Source organism: Berghia stephanieae, chromosome 10 (assembly GCF_034508935.2).
Source record: "Berghia stephanieae isolate SIO BIC M18660-M18661 chromosome 10, UCSD_Bste_1.3, whole genome shotgun sequence".
NCBI lineage: Eukaryota > Metazoa > Mollusca > Gastropoda > Nudibranchia > Aeolidiidae > Berghia > Berghia stephanieae.
In genome coordinates, this window is record NC_088369.1 from 18,416,873 (window position 1) to 18,435,739 (window position 18,867).

At 38.8% G+C, this 18,867-nt stretch overlaps 1 protein-coding gene across 2 annotated transcripts in view; it reads right to left on the reverse strand.

Moving 5' to 3' along the window:
• LOC144980754 (metalloprotease mig-17-like) overlaps positions 1 to 18,867 on the reverse strand; it is a 61,820-nt gene that overhangs the window by 2,667 nt on the left and 40,286 nt on the right. For both annotated transcript variants that reach the window (XM_078928527.1, XM_078928526.1), the window contains exons 12-13: positions 18,200 to 18,358; positions 17,485 to 17,587 (exon numbers count right to left, since the gene is read on the reverse strand). In XM_078928527.1, coding sequence (XP_078784653.1) covers positions 17,485 to 17,587; positions 18,200 to 18,358 — 262 coding nt within the window. The remainder of the gene's footprint in view (positions 1 to 17,484; positions 17,588 to 18,199; positions 18,359 to 18,867) is intronic.

An 18,867-nucleotide genomic window follows, 5' to 3' on the forward strand; every position in this document is an offset into this window, starting at 1 on the left:
CCACATGGTTGCCATTACCTCCACCATCATTCTCGCTCACGGTTTGTGGAAAGCACTTCATTACAGGCACGTAATAGTGAATCTAGTTTTTGTTTTGAACATTTCTATTATTATTCTTTGTAAATTGACCCATATTAAAAGAAACATACAAACAAAAAAGGCATGACCAGTCACTAACAATGCCGTGTAGTGTGTAGACAGTAACACAGTACGGTGAACATGACTGACACTGACATTGGGGTCGGAATGTCGGAACCCATGAGTCGTTCGCAACTCTGCCTCACGTATTCATTTAATCAGTCAATTTAATTTTTATTAAGCTTGCGTAAAACATACAAACAAAAAAGACATGACCAGTCACTAACAATGCAATGTAGTGTGTAGACAGTAACACGGTACGGTGAACATGAATGACACTGGGATCGGAATGTCGGAACCCAGTAGTCGTTCGCAACTCAGCCTCGCGTACTCATTTAATCAGTCAATTTAATTTTCATTTAGCTTGCCTATTCTTCAAGTTTTTGTTATATTCACCTTTTCTATTTAAAAAGGGTAATCCAAACAGACCATAAACGATTTTATAATAAGCCGACTTCAACTTCCATCACACACGAACTTATTTTGGGTGTTTTTTTTTAACCAAACCGTTTGACTCAAATTAAAGCTTCGGCATTGGATAAGGAGCGAGGTCCCTGTTGCCATCTTGCTTAGTTTATACAGAGACTGGGTTGCCACCTTGGCTGTTCTTGATAAATAGTAAAATAGTACAACCTTGTGCAATATGAGAGAGAGAGAGAGAGAGAGAGAGAGAGAGAGAGAGAGAGAGAGAAATTTTGAACAAAAAACGAATCTCTCTCTCATCCTCTCTCTCTCTCTTTCTCTCTCATCCTCTCTCTCTCTCTCTCTCTCTCTCTCTCTCTCTCTCTCTCTCTCTCTCTCTCTCTCTCTCTCTCTCTCTTCCTATTTCATCTGTCACACTGTTTGACAATCTTCATCACCTGGCTCACTTGTACTTGTAATATCGGGTGTGAGGTAAAATTTTGAACAATTATTATTATTTATAAAATGCAGAATCTTTTCAAATAAACGGATAAAATAGAGATCTTCATCACCTGGCTCACTTGTACTTGTAATATCGGGTGTGAGGTAAAATTTTGAACAATTATTATTATTTATAAAATGCAGAATCTTTTCAAATAAACGGATAAAATAGAGATTAATTCTAATCGAACAGTGGAACACAAAGGCAGAATTTGCGAACAATCTAACACATAAGTGTCGTGGTCTTATTTATAAAATGCAGAAACTTTGCAAATAAACGGATAGACTAGATGTTATTTCGATTCGAAAAGTGGAACACATAAGCAGAATTTGCGAATGCCCGGTCCAGACATAAGTGTTATGGTCTTATTTATAAAGTGCAGAAACTTTGCAAATAAACGGATAGACTAGATGTTATTTCGATTCGAAAAGTGGAACACAATAGGAAAATTTGCGAATACCCAGTCCAGACATAAGCGTTATGGTCTTATTTATAAAGTGCAGAATCTTTGCAAATAAACGGATAAAATAGAGATTAATTCTAATCGAACAGTGGAACACAAAGGCAGAATTTGCGAACAATCTAACACATAAGTGTCGTGGTCTTATTTATAAAATGCAGAAACTTTGCAAATAAACGGATAGACTAGATGTTATTTCGATTCGAAAAGTGGAACACAATAGGAAAATTTGCGAAAACCCGGTCCAGACATAAGCGTTATGGTCTTATTTATAAAGTGCAGAATCTTTGCAAATAAACGGATAAAATAGAGATTAATTCGATTCGAAAAGTGGAATACATAAGCAGAATTTGCGAATGTCCGGTCCAGACATAAGCGTTATGGTCTTATTTATAAAGTGCAGAAACTTTGCAAATAAACGGATAGACTAGATGTTATTTCGATTCGAAAAGTGGAACACATAAGCAGAATTTGCGAATGCCCGGTCCAGACATAAGCGTTATGGTCTTATTTATAAAGTGCAGAAACTTTGCAAATAAACGGATAGACTAGATGTTATTTCGATTCGAAAAGTGGAACACATAAGCAGAATTTGCGAATGCCCGGTCCAGACATAAGCGTTATGGTCTTATTTATAAAGTGCAGAAACTTTGCAAATAAACGGATAGACTAGATGTTATTTCGATTCGAAAAGTGGAACACAATAGGAAAATTTGCGAATACCCAGTCCAGACATAAGCGTTATGGTCTTATTTATAAAGTGCAGAATCTTTGCAAATAAACGGATAAAATAGAGATTAATTCTAATCGAACAGTGGAACACAAAGGCAGAATTTGCGAACAATCTAACACATAAGTGTCGTGGTCTTATTTATAAAATGCAGAAACTTTGCAAATAAACGGTTAGACTAGATGTTATTTCGATTCGAAAAGTGGAACACAATAGGAAAATTTGCGAAAACCCGGTCCAGACATAAGCGTTATGGTCTTATTTATAAAGTGCAGAATCTTTGCAAATAAACGCATAAAATAGAGATTAATTAGATTCGAAAAGTGGAACACATAAGCAGAATTTGCGAATGTCCGGTCCAGACATAAGCGTTATGGTCTTATTTATAAAGTGCAGAAACTTTGCAAATAAACGGATAGACTAGATGTTATTTCGATTCGAAAAGTGGAACACATAAGCAGAATTTGCGAATGCCCGGTCCAGACATAAGCGTTATGGTCTTATTTATAAAGTGCAGAAACTTTGCAAATAAACGGATAAAGTAGAGATTAATTCTAATCGAATAGTGGAACACAAAGGCAGAATTTGCGAACAATCTAACACATAAGTGTCGTGGTCTTATTTATAAAATGCAGAAACTTTGCAAATAAACGGATAAAATAGAGATTAATTCGATTCGAAAAGTGGAACACATAAGCAGAATTTGCGAATGCCCGGTCCAGACATAAGCGTTATGGTCTTATTTATAAAGTGCAGAAACTTTGCAAATAAACGGATAGACTAGATGTTATTTCGATTCGAAAAGTGGAACACAATAGGAAAATTTGCGAATACCCAGTCCAGACATAAGCGTTATGGTCTTATTTATAAAGTGCAGAAACTTTGCAAATAAACGGATAAGATGGAGATTAATTCGATTCGAAAGTGGAATGCAAATGCAGAAGTTGTGAATACCCGGTCCAGACATAAGCGTTATGGTCTTATTTATAAAGTGCAGTAACTTTGCAAATAAGCGGATAAGATAGAGATTAATTCGATTCAAAAGTGGAATGCAAATGCAGAAGTTGTGAATACCCGGTCCAGGCATAAGCGTCATGGTCTTGTTTAAATGAAACAATGCAGTTTAAAAAAAATTATGGTCATTGAGTAATTAAGCTAAATATGCAGAGTTCAAATAGATAACTTGATCTGTGAAATTTTTTATAATTAGCTGTTTTTATTCTCCATCATTTAGATTATGTGATTAAGTTTATAATTGAAATACAAACTTTTTCTCACTTATCAATGTTTTGCAATAAAGGAGAGTGTGAGTGAACCTGTGCAAAGAAAATTATTTGATAGAGTGATATTTATCATGCTTTTCAGTTTGTAGTTGAATTCTAGAATGGATTCTTTATAGTTCTCATTGATTGTATGTCAGTATGTCAGTCTTTAGGACACCGATTACCCTAATGCGGTCACAATTTACAATGTGACGGCCACAAGCCCGTTAAACGCAGAGTGGGGTATTGTTGTTTGCAAGTAATGCTATAGTTTTAATAGGATATCTGTCTCCTATTAAAATACATTCCTGTGTTGGATTTTGGATTAAATTCATGTCTTCTTCGGATTTTGGGATATTTAATTTTCAGGGATTGTGATTGTGATTTTCAAGACTATTAATGTAAGTAAATGCCCAAATAGATATTTTTATTCATTTATTCTTTTTTTTTTTTTTTTTTTAAGTTTTGTTTTGTTTTGTTTTGAAGCATTTATTATAAGAAATAATGTACATATGCACTTATACACCAAAGACTGCTTTCAACTGCTTATTATTATTATTATTATTATTATTATTATTATTATTATTATTATTATTATTATTATTATTACTATTATTATTATTATTAATATTATTATATAATAATAATAATAATAATAATAATAATAATAATAATAATAATAATAATAATAATAATAATAATAATAATAATAATAATAATAATAATAATAATAATAATAATAAGTGCATTGAGTGAGTGAAATCCCAATCTTCTTCTTCTTCTTCTAGGTTCCATGCCTGGTCCAGGCTTCGGATACTGCATGAATTATCTCTCTCCATTCCTCCCTGTCTCTTGCCTTTTCAAACAGCTCTTGGATTGTTAGGCTGGTGAAGCCCTTCAGTTGGTCTATGAGTGTTTTTCTTTGTCTCCCCCGGCGCGTTTACCAGGTATTTTTCCACAACTTGCCAGGTATTCATTCTTATCTTTCCTTACTATGTGTCCGAAAAAGGATAGTTGTCGATCCACTATTAAGGGCATTAGTTTCCTTTGTTGGTATGTTTGTTTTAGCACTTCTTCGTTCGTTTTGTGTGCAGTATACGATATTCTCTGCATCCTTCTCAAGCACCACATTTCAAAAGCTTCAATGTTCTTTTGTGTTTCTGCATTTGTAGTCCAGCTTTCGCATCCGTATAACAAGATTGGCCACACGTAGCACTTCAAGACTCGGAATCTAATCCCGAACGACATCTGTTTGTTTTTCAAAATGTTTCCCAGGTCCATGAAGGCCTGTTTGGCTTGAGTTATTCTTGCTCGTATGTCTCGGTTACATCTTCCATCTGTTGTCACTATTGAACCTAGGTATTTAAAACTTTCTACGTTGGTAAGTTGCTCGCCGTGAATCGTTATATTGCAGGTGTTGTTGTTTTCGGGTTTTTCTGTATTACCATGCATTCCGTTTTGGTGATATTCACTTCCATTCCCTTGGCTTCACTATCTACTACCACTTTGTCAACAATCTTTTGAAGTTGGATTTCTGATGTTGCAATGAGTACCGTATCGTCTGCGTATCTTATATTATTTATGTTGTGACCTCCCACTTTTATTCCCTCCATATTATTTATGCCCCTCATGATTGTTTCTTGGTATAGATTAAACAGATCTGGTGAGGCAACACACCCTTGACGGACTCCTTTCTTAATAGGAATGGAATTTCCTGTAGAGTTTCCGATTTTGATAGATGCCTGCTGGGTGTAGTATAATGTTTGCATGAGTCTGAGGTTGCCCAAATAAAACTGGCGCTAGAATCCCGACTACCTGTCTAAACGAATGTTGTTTGTACGATACATACTAACTACACGTTCAATATCGGGGGCAGAAAATATACGTTTGGTTTTATGAAATTAAAACAGTAGTCCCACATTGTTCTTTGATGTTATTTGTGGTTGCATTTGTTTGAAACTTACACATTATATTGTGTTACATTGTTTACAAAATATTTCTGGTACTCGTATGCATGTGTAGTCAACGGTCAATCGTGTTCTTTATTATTTTATTATTAATTTTGGCTTGGCATCTTACATATGTGAATTTGACAGGTGTTATGGATGGTAATTACTCGTATAACATTAAGTGATTTTTAAACATTTTTACGGCGTTTTAAATGTCTTTCTTGCATTCATTGCCGAGCACCTCCACTTTTCTGTTACTATTTTAACGATCAGCTGATTTTCTCTTGCCTCCCCTTTAATTTCGCGGACTTTTTTCAGAACGAGGCGTGGGAGTGGCTAATAGGCTAGCATTCGTGTGTGTGTGTGTGTGTGTGTGTGTGTGTGTGTGTGTGTGTGTGTGCGTGTATGTATATGTGTGTCTAACGCGGCAAGCAGTGATGCATGGGGTTAGTGTGTGTGAGCGTATGCGTGTATTCCGACAGGTATCTCTGATAACTAAGCAGAGTAGTATTATTATTATTGTCTTCCTTGTACTCGGTGTCGGTTGATACATCTTTTTATTGATATATTTATTTCTCCTGTTCCAGTTAACTTTAAAAGACAAATTTACTCTCCTTAGATCGGGGATATCCATGCCTTCAAAATGTATATTTTATTTCTCTATACAATATTGATGTAATTCCAATATCTTCATTTTTATTTACAAACAAGCAACTCGCACACTGTTTATTCATGTGTTACACAATAACCTAATTGCTGTTGTACCCACCAATTTGTAAGAATATTATTATGATACCACATGTTCACCTGTAACAGTTCATTTATTTTTATATGTTGCATTTTGTGATTTATTGCCATTTTATTTTAGCATGTCGAACACCCTCGCGGGAATTCCCAATTTTCCTAAACATGCCCATTATGATATTGTTGTGACGTAGGTGCTTTCCCTGAGGTCCGCGTCGATATTATTATATCATGCATTTTTCATATTTTGATTTTGTTTTGCTTTATTCAATAAACCTCAAACATTGAATAATGTCTTATATTATACTAGACGTCAAGGGCTAGATTAGAACTAGCTACCTAACTGAATATCAAGAAAATGTCTGGACTTGGCGTTGTGTTATTGTGTTATAGTGTTTCTAGGATTTAATTTAGACCTTTTTAGTTTTAGTTCTTTCCTTTTTTTTGTTTTATTGTTTAGGTTTGTTTGTTTGTTTCTCTTTTTTCCTTACCCTTTTATTTTCTTAGCCGTTAGGGAACTTCGTTAGTGAAGTTAGTTAGAGTGTGCTTATCTGTGCCTAAAATTTAAAACAACTGGATGGTGTAAGTATACGGAAGACCTCCCAAGAAACACCAGTGTTTATTCCCCATATCCCCTCCCTACCCCCGTAACCCCTTTGTAATGGAGCACCTTATTTCCTCTTAACTTCCTTCGACCCCAACCTAACCCCCCCCCCCCCCACCCTTTTTTTTTTCCTTCAAACATTTGTCCAACTCCACTTGCACTACCCCTTACTAAGCAAGTGAGTCCATACCTAACAACCCTCTAGCCAGCCCCCCCCCCCCCCCCCCCCACCTTTTTTTTTTTTTTTTTTTTTTAAAATAAAATTACCACAAGAGGGGATATCCCCCTACGATTTTGCATTTACACCTTCTTCTCTCCCCTTATCTTTCTCTTCCGGGCCTCCATGGCGGTTCACCCCAACGTAGTTGTGGTGAAATTATCCGCAGAGGATCTTAAGTTCAATGGGCCTCATCCGCCAAATACGGTTGAGGTCTTCTTAAAAGGACCTGAAACAAATCAGGCCAACCATCTTAAGATCAAGCTGGCCCTCAATAACATGGGGTCAGTTTAGACGATATTGCGGGAGTCTACCGGTTCATGGACGCCCGCAAATATTACGTCACCTTCAAGGAAGGAAGGGAGACAGAGGTGGAAAAACTACACGGCGTAGTGCACCCCCACCCAACCCTAAAAATAAACCTCCACATCAGGGATGTTAACAAATCCCTGGTGTCGGGGGTATTGAAATGGGTGGCTCCCTCCGTCAAGGAAGCGGCCTCACCAGGGCCCTCGCCCCCTTCGCCAAGCCCGGCACCATCGTTGTCGGCAAACCCAGACGGGACGAGCTGGACTCGTATACGTTCCGTCTGGAGAAGATAGATGGGGTAGAAATACCCCACTATCTAAAATTTGAGGTAGGTGGCGCCTTCCACCACGTAAAAGTGCACATTCCTGGGCGTGTGCCGGCATGCTCCACATGCTACAATGTGGGGCACCCTTTCTACTTGTGCCCTACTAGAGCACGGCATGCACCAGGAGTGAATTCAGCACGAAATCCCACTATCCCTCCTCCTTTTCCATCTTCACCTACTGGTTCTGTCACGCCTTCCAGCAACCCCCTGCCGGACGCACCAACCCAATCCCAAGAACCTTGGAACCAGGTAGTAAAAAAGGGAAAGAAACACACAACACAACACTCCAACACACAAAAAAACAACACACACCAAATACACCACTACTCACAAGCTACACCACTAAACCACAGACACCAAACACAAACCCTCAAGACAACACCCCAAAAGATACCAACACAACAAAAACTGCACCAATGAAACAACTAGAACAGGAACCACACAACTCCCCACACACACCAAAACGAACGTCATCCATGACAAACCTACACCAACACACCACACCAACACCAGTAATAATCCCTTTAGAAAGGGCAACATCACCTCCACCCCCATCCACACCCCCCAACCCCAATAACAAACCCAAAAACTCTCCCCCAAAAAATACAACCACACCATCCCCCCTCAAAGCACACACTTCACTAACACGATCACCACCTGGGGCATGCCCAAGAGCACGAAAAAATCACAGAACACACTACCCAATACCTACACAAACACATGCATACACACCTCACCAAAGAAGCTCTTCCCTCAAGAGGAAGACTCCACCCATCCAAAACATCGAGAGGGAAAGATCACTACCCAGACCACCACGACACATGGAGACACACACCCCAATACTTAAACAAAACAATACACACACTAAACCAGACATGCAGCCTACAGTCCACACATATATACCTACATACAAACGCAACTCTAGATACAACAACACACCACCTCTAGAGAACAAGCAAAATCAAACACTAAAAACAAACCATACAAAATAAAAACACCCTACAAAGAGGATGACCCCCCACCATTGACAATCATAACACTCAACATCAGAGGCATGAGACAGAAAATACAAGACATTAAAAATCTAATAAGGAAACAAAGACCAGACTTCTTACTGTTACAAGAAACGAACATACACGACAAATTCACACAAGAACGAACACTTCTCGAACTCAAACCAGAAGTTAAAAATATATTTTGGACAATCGACAAGAAAAAAAGAAACTGTAGAGGAGTAGCCATAATAAAAATCTCCGACAATTGGACTGTTACCCAACACGACCATGACAACACAGGACGAATAGGGAAAATAGACGTGACTCAAGACGGCTACAAATCCAAATTTACAACATCTACGGACCTGCCTCAAGAACGGACGAAAAAAAGACAACTTTCTTAGACTTAGAGAAAAGAATGGAAATAAACCCATCAACACCCATCATCCTAGCAGGGGATTTCAATAATACACTACACCCCCGCGACACAACTCACCATAGAACACAACAAACAGTCATAGACAAACAAATACTACAACGAATTTAGAAAAACACAATCTAACAGATACATACAGAGAAACATTCCCACTCGGGAAAGAAACCACCTTTAAATCATTCGCAAACACAGGATCCAGACTCGACAAAATATACATATCCAAAACAACCCCAATAACAGAAATTAAACACCTAGAGAACACACTAGACTACACAGACCACAAAGCTGTCTACGCCCAGTACGGCACCCAAATTACAAGACCCAAACAAAAAAGTGCCTACTGGAAATTCAACAACAGTCTCCTGCAGGACCATTATTACATACAATACATGACCGACATCATATTAGACTATACGGACAACATACCAAATGACAACATCCGAGAATGGTGGGACACCCTCAAACAGACCATACAAACGCTAACACAAATGATAGGGAGAAAAGTGCAAGACAAAACCAACAGAAAGGAAACAAAGTACAAAACAATCATCAACATAGACAGGGCGCGTGACAACAAAACAGAAATACAAACACAACCACATGTTACTAAAGCAATAGAAAAACTGAAAGAAATTGAACAAAGAAAATTCAGAGGCCACAAAGTAAGAAGCACATACAAAACACGCAACGACTACACTGATTTAAACGACACAATAGCACGAATTGAAAACGAACTACACAATAGACGACATATAGACAAAATCAGAACAACAGATGGGCAAATAACAAAAAACGAGACAGAAATCCTTGAGACCTTCTACAATTTTTACAAACAACTATACACAAGTGGCGAAATATCAACAGATATACAAGACCACTACACCGATTATACAAAGAAGTTGACAGACGAACAGAAAGAACAATTAGATACAGAGATTACAATAGAAGACCTACAACACAGCCTAGAGAACATGAACACAAACAAATCCCCAGGCCCCGATGGACTAACAGTAGAATTCTACAAAAGTTTCTTCCCTCTCCTTAAAAAAACCCCTCCTAGAACTGACTAAAGAAATACACAAAGAAGGACAATTAACGAACAGCCAAAAGATATCATACATAACCCTCATACCCAAAGAAAGCAACACAACAGACGTCAAACAATACAGACCCATATCCCTCCTAAACACCGACTACAAAATTATAGCGAAAACTTTAAGCAACAAAATCAAAATTCACCTACCCCAACTGATAGACAAAGAACAAACATGTAGCATAAAAAACAGAACAATAGAACAACACACAAACTTCATCAGAGACCTTATAGGATACGTAAAACAGACACACACACACGCATACATTTTGTCCATCGATCAAGAGAAAGCTTTCGATAGATTAGAACACAGTTTCTTACACAAAATATTAGAACACAACAACATAGGCCCTTATTACAGAAGATGGATAAAAATACTATACAACAACCCCTCCAGCTGTGTAATAGTCAATCAAAAAGTATCTGATCCCTTCAAAATCGTCGGTCAGTACGACAGGGTTGCCCTCTCTCGGCCCAACTATACATCTTATGTCTCGAAACCGTTTTGGAAAAAATTAGGAGAAACCCGAAAATTAAAGGCACCAGAATTCCCGGAAAAGCCAACAAAAAACTCATCGCGTATGCCGATGATGCAACCCTAATTCCGAGTGATATACCTAGCATACACAAAATTTTAGAAACTTTCAAAAATTTCGGCCTCGCTAGTGGTGCCAAACTAAATATTAAAAAGACCAAAATCATGAATCTCGGTCCCGAACCCTTAGAAACCGAAAAAGCCCAGATACCCGACATGCAATGGGTTAACCAAATTAAAATCCTCGGAATAACGTACTGTCAAAGACACACGACACCGAAACACATCTGGAGTGGAATGGTACACAATATAGACAAGAAACTACATTCATACACATACATCAAAGCCAATATATTCGATAGAACCAGGATAGTGAACACCTACATTATTCCAAAAATCTTATACTACATCAAATCTTCAAACCTCCGTTCACCACAATAAAGAAATTAGAAAGACGCATAGACACATTTATACTACAAGACGCAAAACCCATTCCACACGAAATACTCACACTTCCCATAGAATCAGGCGGCACAGGACTAAAATGTATTAAAAGAACCTTAGACACAACTAGGATCAGATATATTGACAAAATAATACAAGAATCGACAGGAAATAAATTCGGGTCATACTACTTAGGGACACGACTAACACAATTTAAAAAGATCGACCACACACTCCCCCATTTCGGAGGTAAGACACTCCCTCCTTTTTACAAAGAATGCGTAGGACTAGTAAACAAATACCCAGACACAATAAATAAACAATTAGACAGTAAACAGATATACAGAACAATAAACACACCAAACAGACGCAGAGAACAAGACCTAATGCACGCATCAGGACTAACATTAGATAACATGAGAGTGGCCTCAGAAAACTTACATAAACATGATACTTCTAGATACAGTAAGCATATAACATACAGACTGATGTTCAAACGCCTTACCAACAAACAACACGCCCAGATGCGCCTTATGCCGAGCGCTTTGTCCAACACAAAATGTACACATTTTCACAAACTGCATTAAAACAAAAACACTGATTAGAGCCACAATAAACACAATACAAAAAACAATACGACAACCCATACATACAGAAATAGCATTTAGACATAATATCATCCCCAAAACTGACAATGCAACACATGAAATAAACATACACATCCTAGCAGCAGCAAGACAAGCGATTTGGACTGCATGGATGGGTCAAGTACACAGACAAAACACCACTAATACCGACATGTCATTAATATTTCTTAACATAATACAAAAGAAATACAAAAACGATTTAGATAAAGAGAGAGAAACAAGATGGAACAAATATACCGACCTAATAGCACAATTCAGATAGATGACCTTCCACCGAGACATTTCAACTCTCTGCACCACACCCACAACCTGACCCTACCCCTCCCCTCCGCCCCCCCCCCCCCCCCTAGCTAGCTTTACAAACTTTATTTATACATATATTACTTACACCTCTATTATTGATCATTTACCTGACTGATCACTTACTATTATATATTCCTTCCCCTAGTATTTAGTTATTCCTCCTTCCCTTACTTTTGCTGTAGTATTATCCTTTTCTATATTAACTTCCCCTTTCGCCCCCTCTACCACACTGATATAGCCATAACTTTTTCACCAACTTCACTGCCAAACAACCTAGTTACAAACAACGAGGTGCGTCCATGTCTATTCTTACCCCCCCCCCCCCCCCTTTCTCTCTCAGCATTGATAATGATACACAACCCGATGAATCGATCATCCTTCTCCTAACTCTTCGGCCCCCGGAATAATATAATCAGAACCATTCTGTATATAACTAATTCTACCTTTTCCTTTGTTTCTACCCCATCCCCCCCCCCCCCCCCCCCTCCCCCACACAGTACATCCAATCCTACCCCACATCTAGATAGATAATACAGACAGCCCCCTTCCCATCACCCTGATACAAACGGAGACGGAAAAGAATACCAACATAAACGACAGAAGATCTCGCCAAGGAAAAATGCAGAGTACCACCCTTTTTGTATTTTTATTTATCTGATTGCAAAACTATAGCTAGAGTAGAGAACACAGACCCTATTTCGGCTCTAAAAGATCATGTGGCAGATAAAACCATCTAATAATTAATGATACTAATACTAACATACAAAACAACACCCCCCCCCCCCCCCCCCACCTAAAAATTCCTACTTATACTAAACTCAACAAAATAACAATAACAAACCTCCAAGGAAAGGACGTGACACAAGTGTTTAGTAAGATATAATCCCCCCCTTTTTTTTTTTTTTTTTTTTTTTTTTTTTCCGATGCGGCCCCGGCGAACTCGGCGCAACGGCCCACGGCAGAGACGGCGCGGGGTAATGTGTGTGCCGCGCAGCATGCCGGAGGGTCTAGTCCCGCCCAACCCGCCTGAAGCGCGGCTGAAACAATTGCGCTGCGGCGTCTAGACTGCCGTGGACCACATGTATGCAGATGAGATCAGTCGGGGCCGACTCGGAAAGAAGAATATTTACAATATTTATAATATTAAAACGTACACCTTGTACACCCACAGTCACAACTGCCCCCCCCCCCCCCCCCACGATTCTAACCTTATCGAAAAATTAACTATATTCATAGAATAATAAAATAACCAATGCTGCATAGGGAAAGACCACGTGCACAGTAGTTGAAGCAGCGAATGACGCTCGGCTAGAGAGCGGAAAGTGGGTGGCCACCCTTGGACTCCTAAGGGAGCAAGGGAATAGGTTACTAACAAATTAATCAAAAGTTTTCCTTTTAAAAGCATAACCACCTTCATCACCAGTTCCAATCTACTCCCATAATTTAGCAATAGCCCAAGAACATCAACCGACCACAACAATTAATAAACCCACAAGACGTTTGACCCGTGTATTCACCATCCCAACAACAGAAGCAATTCAGAAACCTCCCCCCCCCCCCCCCCCCCCCCCCCCATCCAACCTAAAACCTAAACCTAAACTCATTTCCACAATAACCCCATATTACAGAAGTTCGAATATTCCGATCAGCTGATAGGCTGCAGCCTTTCAACTCCCACCAATCAAAACCCTCAGAATCCAACACCCCCCCCCCCCCCTACTAAACCTCTGTCAGTCCCAGACAATCTATCTAAACAACATTACAAACAGCCCTGAATCATCAATAAACCGATTGGTACAGGATCTCTGTCATCCACCAAACCCAACACATTTTATCTACTCTCCACATCCAACCATGAACAGCTATTTAATTGTTAATTTAAATCATCTAAAAAAAAAAAAAAAAAAAAAAAAAAAAAAATTATTACAACCCACCAACCCAATATAACCTCTAACTGACCAACTGCCCAATTAACCCCCCACCCTCCATGAACGCGTTAGGCAACATTAATATTTCAACCATTATTTCATTTATAAAAAAAAAAATATAAAAAAATAAAAATAAATTAAAAAAAAAAAAAATTAAATTATTATCGTAACGTACGATACAGAGGCAGTTAATGCCAAAGCCTTCCTACTGCTACTACTACTAAACACATAATAATTAACCTAACAAATACAATTTTTACTAATTAAGAGGGTCATTAGATAGGATGGCCTGGGTCTAAAAAAAAAAAACATTGAATAATTCGATGGTGGCTCCGTAGCGCAGTGGACAAGGTGTCAGACTCCAACCTTTAAAGTACCTAGTTCGATTCCCATTGTTGACATTTAAAAAAAAAAAAATCAAACATTGAATAATTCGCCTTCTGACGTTCCACCGAGTACCGAGACACTTCAACTCTCTGCAACACACCCACAACCTGACCTTACCCCTCCCCTCCGCCCCCCCCCCCCCTCCCGAGTGAGCTAGCTTTATAAACTTTATTTATACATATATTATTTACACCTCTATTATCGATCAATTACCTGACTGATCACTTACTATTATATCTTCCCACTCCTAGTATTTAGTTATTCCTCCTTCCCTTATTTTTTGCTGTATTATTATCCTTTTCTATAATAACTTCCCTTTTCGCCCTCCCTACCACACTGATATAGCCATAACTTTTTCACCAACTTCACTGCCGAACAACCTGGTTACAAACATCGAGGTGCGTCCATGTCTATTCTTTACCCCCCCCCCCCCCCCCCCCCTTCTCTCTCAGCATTGATAATGATACACAACCCGATGAGATGAATCGATCATCCTTCTCCAAACTCTTCGGCCTCCGGAATAATATAATCAGAACCATTCTGTATATAACTAATTCTACCTTTTCCTTTGTTCTACCCCGCCCCCCTCCCTCATACAGTACATCCAATCCTACCCCACATCTAGATAGACAATACAGACAGCCCCCTTCCCATCACCCTGATACAAACGGAGACGGAAAAGAATACCAACATAAACTTAAACGACAGAATATCACGCCAAGGAAAAATGCAGAGTACCACCTGTTTTGTATTTTTATTTATCTGATTGCATAACTATAGCTAGAGTAGAGAACACAGACTCTATTTCGGCTCTAAAAGATCATGTGGCAGATAAAACCATCTAATAATAAATGATACTAATACTAACATACAAAACAACATACACCCCCCCCCCCCAACCAAAAATCCCCACTTATACTAAACTCAACAAAATAACAATAACAAACCTCCAAGGAAAAGACGTGACACAAGTGTTTAGTAAGATATAATTTTTTTTTTATTTTTTTTTTTTTTTTATTTTTTTTTTTAAAAACAACGAATCAATCTTCCGATGCGGCCCCGACGAACTCGGCGCAACGGCCCATGGCAAAGACGGCGCGGGGCAATGTGTGTGCCGCGCAGCATGCCGGAGGGGTCTGGTCCCGCCCAACCCGCCTGAAGCGCGGCTGAAACCATTGTGCTGCGGCGTCTAGACTGCTGTGGACTACATTTATGCAGATGAGATCAGTCGGGGCCGACTCGGAAAGAAAAATATTTACAATATTTATAATATTAAAACGTACACCTTGTACACCCACAGTCACAACCCTTCCCCCCCCCCCCCCCCCCCCCCCCCCCATGGTGATTCTAACTTTAACGAAAACTTAACCATATTTATAGAATAATAAAATAACCAATGCTGCATAGGGAAAGACCACGTGCACAGTATTTGAAGCAGCGAATGACGCTCGGCTAGAGAGCGGGAAAGTGGGTGGCCATCCTTGGACTCCCAGGGGAGCAAGGGAATAGGTTACTAACAAATTAATCAAAAGTTTCCTTTTAAAAGCATAACCACCTTCATCACCATTTCCAATCTACTCCCATAATTTAGCAATAGCCCAAGAACATCAACCGACCACAACAATTAATAAACCCACAAGATGATTGGCCCGTGTATTCAACATCCCAACAACAGAAGCAATTCAGAAACCTCCCCCCCCCCCCCCCCCCCCCCCCCCACCCAACCTAAAACCTAAACCTAACCTCATTTCCACAATAACCCCATATTACAGAAGTTCGAATATTCCGATCAGCTGATGGGCTGCAGCCCTCCAACTACCACCAATCAAAACCCTCAGAATCCAACACCCCCCCCCCCCCCCCTACTAAACCTCTACCAGTCCCTGACATTTTATCTAAACAACATTACAAACAGCCCTGAATCATCAATAAACCGATTGGTGCAGGATCTCTGTCATCCACCAATCACAACAACACATTTTATCTCCTCTCCACATCCAACCATGATCAGCTATTTAATTGTTAATTTAAATCATCTAAAAAAGTAACAAAATTTATTACAACCCACCAACCCAATATATCCTCTAACTGACCAACTGCCCAATTAACCCCCACCCTCCATGAACGCGTTAGACTACATTAATATTTCAATCTTATTTCATCCTTTAACAAAAAAAAAATTATTATTATCATAACGAACGATACAGAAGCAGTTAATGCCAATGCCTTTCTACTGCTACTACTACTAAACATAATAATTAACCTAACAAATAAAATTGTTACTAATTAAGAGGGTCATAAGATAGGATGGCCTGGGTCTAAAAAAAAAAAAAAAAAATTCTGACGTTCACTCCTTCAATAACCCTTTCTTTACGTGGGTGGTCGAGGAACCGGGGTTGACGAGGGATCTAAACCACTGGACTGTGTGTGCTCATCACATGAAATCGCTGATCTTCATTTTCTTTACACTACTACTCCTACAACAGCTGAGAGACATAGCCGCAACCGGTCACATGAAATCATTGTCTCTCGGCTGCCTTTTACTTTACATGAAATCAGCTATCATCATTACTATTTCCTACTCTATCTCTATTTGAGCACCTCCACAGAACGGTTACGGTTCTGAACCCAAGTCGACTCTGCGACTGAGACCATCCACCTCTTTGTACGGTACTTCACCACACTCGTGATACCGTTACATTTGCTCACTTTATTTTTTTTATTCCAGCAGTTTAACTAAGTGATCCGAATTTAAGAAAAAATAGTACGCAGTGAGGCGCACAAAATTCAAACGCAGAATGTTCTAGAGTTATTCTATAGGGAATGAGATTAGCGGAAGAGTAGCGTCCCTTGATTGGACGTCACCTTACAGAGAGAACGCCAACATGGTTTTGCGCATGCGTCTCTCTCGTCCACTCTTTCGGTGAAGTGTCTCATGCCGCTTTCATCGGAAGCGAGGACGAGAGACGCATGCGCACAACCAACATGACGTTCTCCCTCTAATAACTTTTCCGTCGGTGACGTCCAATCAAGGGACGCTACTCTTCCGCTAATCTCATTCCCTATTCCCTTACCTGCAGAACTTGCAACACAACCTAAAATTGGAAGCCGATCCACAGATGTTTTCTGCCTGATATTCGCTACAGTTCGGGATCCGGTCACCATATTCACATCCACCTGGAATTAAACATATTGTATGTCGTGTCATCATCATCCTCATCATCATCATCATCATCATCATAATCTTCATCATCATCATCATCATCATCATCATCATCATCATAATCTTCATCATCCTCCCCCTCCTCCTCCTCCTCCTCCTCCTCCTCCTCCTTCTCCTCATCATCATCATCATCATCATCATTATCATCTGCATCCTCCTCCTCCTCCTCCTCCTCCTCCTCATCATCATCATCATCATCATCATCATCATCATCATCATCATCATCATCATCGTGATAATCTTCATTATTATTATTATTATTATTATTATTATTATTATTATTATTATTATTATTATTATTATTATTATTATTATTATTATTATCATTAATATTACTATCATTATTATTTTTATTCTTATTACTATTGTTATTATTTTATCATCATCATCATCATCATTATTATTATTATTATTATTATTATTATATTATTATTATTATTATTATTATTATTATTATTATTATTATTATTATTATTATTATTATTATTATTATTATTACCATTATTATTACCATTATATTATTATTATCATCATCATCATCATATATCATCATCATCATAACTTACCAATATTGGTCCTGGCTTTTTTGCAAGTGTTACAGCATGTCCGTCGGAACCTGTCCTGGTAGCAGTATGTATAACCTTCTTCGGCGACGAATTCCGGGCACTTCAGAGATTTCCCCTTGTGGACGTAGGCAGCGGATTTGTCATCGCCGTACAGGCAGTCTGACCCAAGGAAAGCGATAATTGAGATTTTATTGAGCTTTTATATAGGGAATGAGATTAGCGGAAGAGTAGCGTCCCTTGATTGAACGTCACCGGTGGAGAAGTTATTCGTAAACAAACCAACTACAAGCCAAGCGCTCAAATACAAAATTTATTATTCATATTTCTGTACAAAAATGCATAACGTTGATTATAATATGCATTTTTTTTTTTACAGAAATATGAATAATAAATTTTGTATTTGGAGCGCTTGGCTTGTATTTGGTTTGTTTACAAATAACTTCTCCCCCAGTGACGTCCAATCAAGGGACGCTACTCTTCCGCTAATCTCATTCCCTATAGCTTCGAATTGCGTCGTGGAACGCTCGCACCATGTATGAAGCAGGAAAAAGCTCTCAATCTCAAGTTAAAGAAGCTGATATACTGAGAAGTGGTAAGACATGGAATGAGATTTAAAAAAAAAAAAAGTTAGCTCGGGATAGAGAAAACTGTTTGTCTGTGGCCTATAC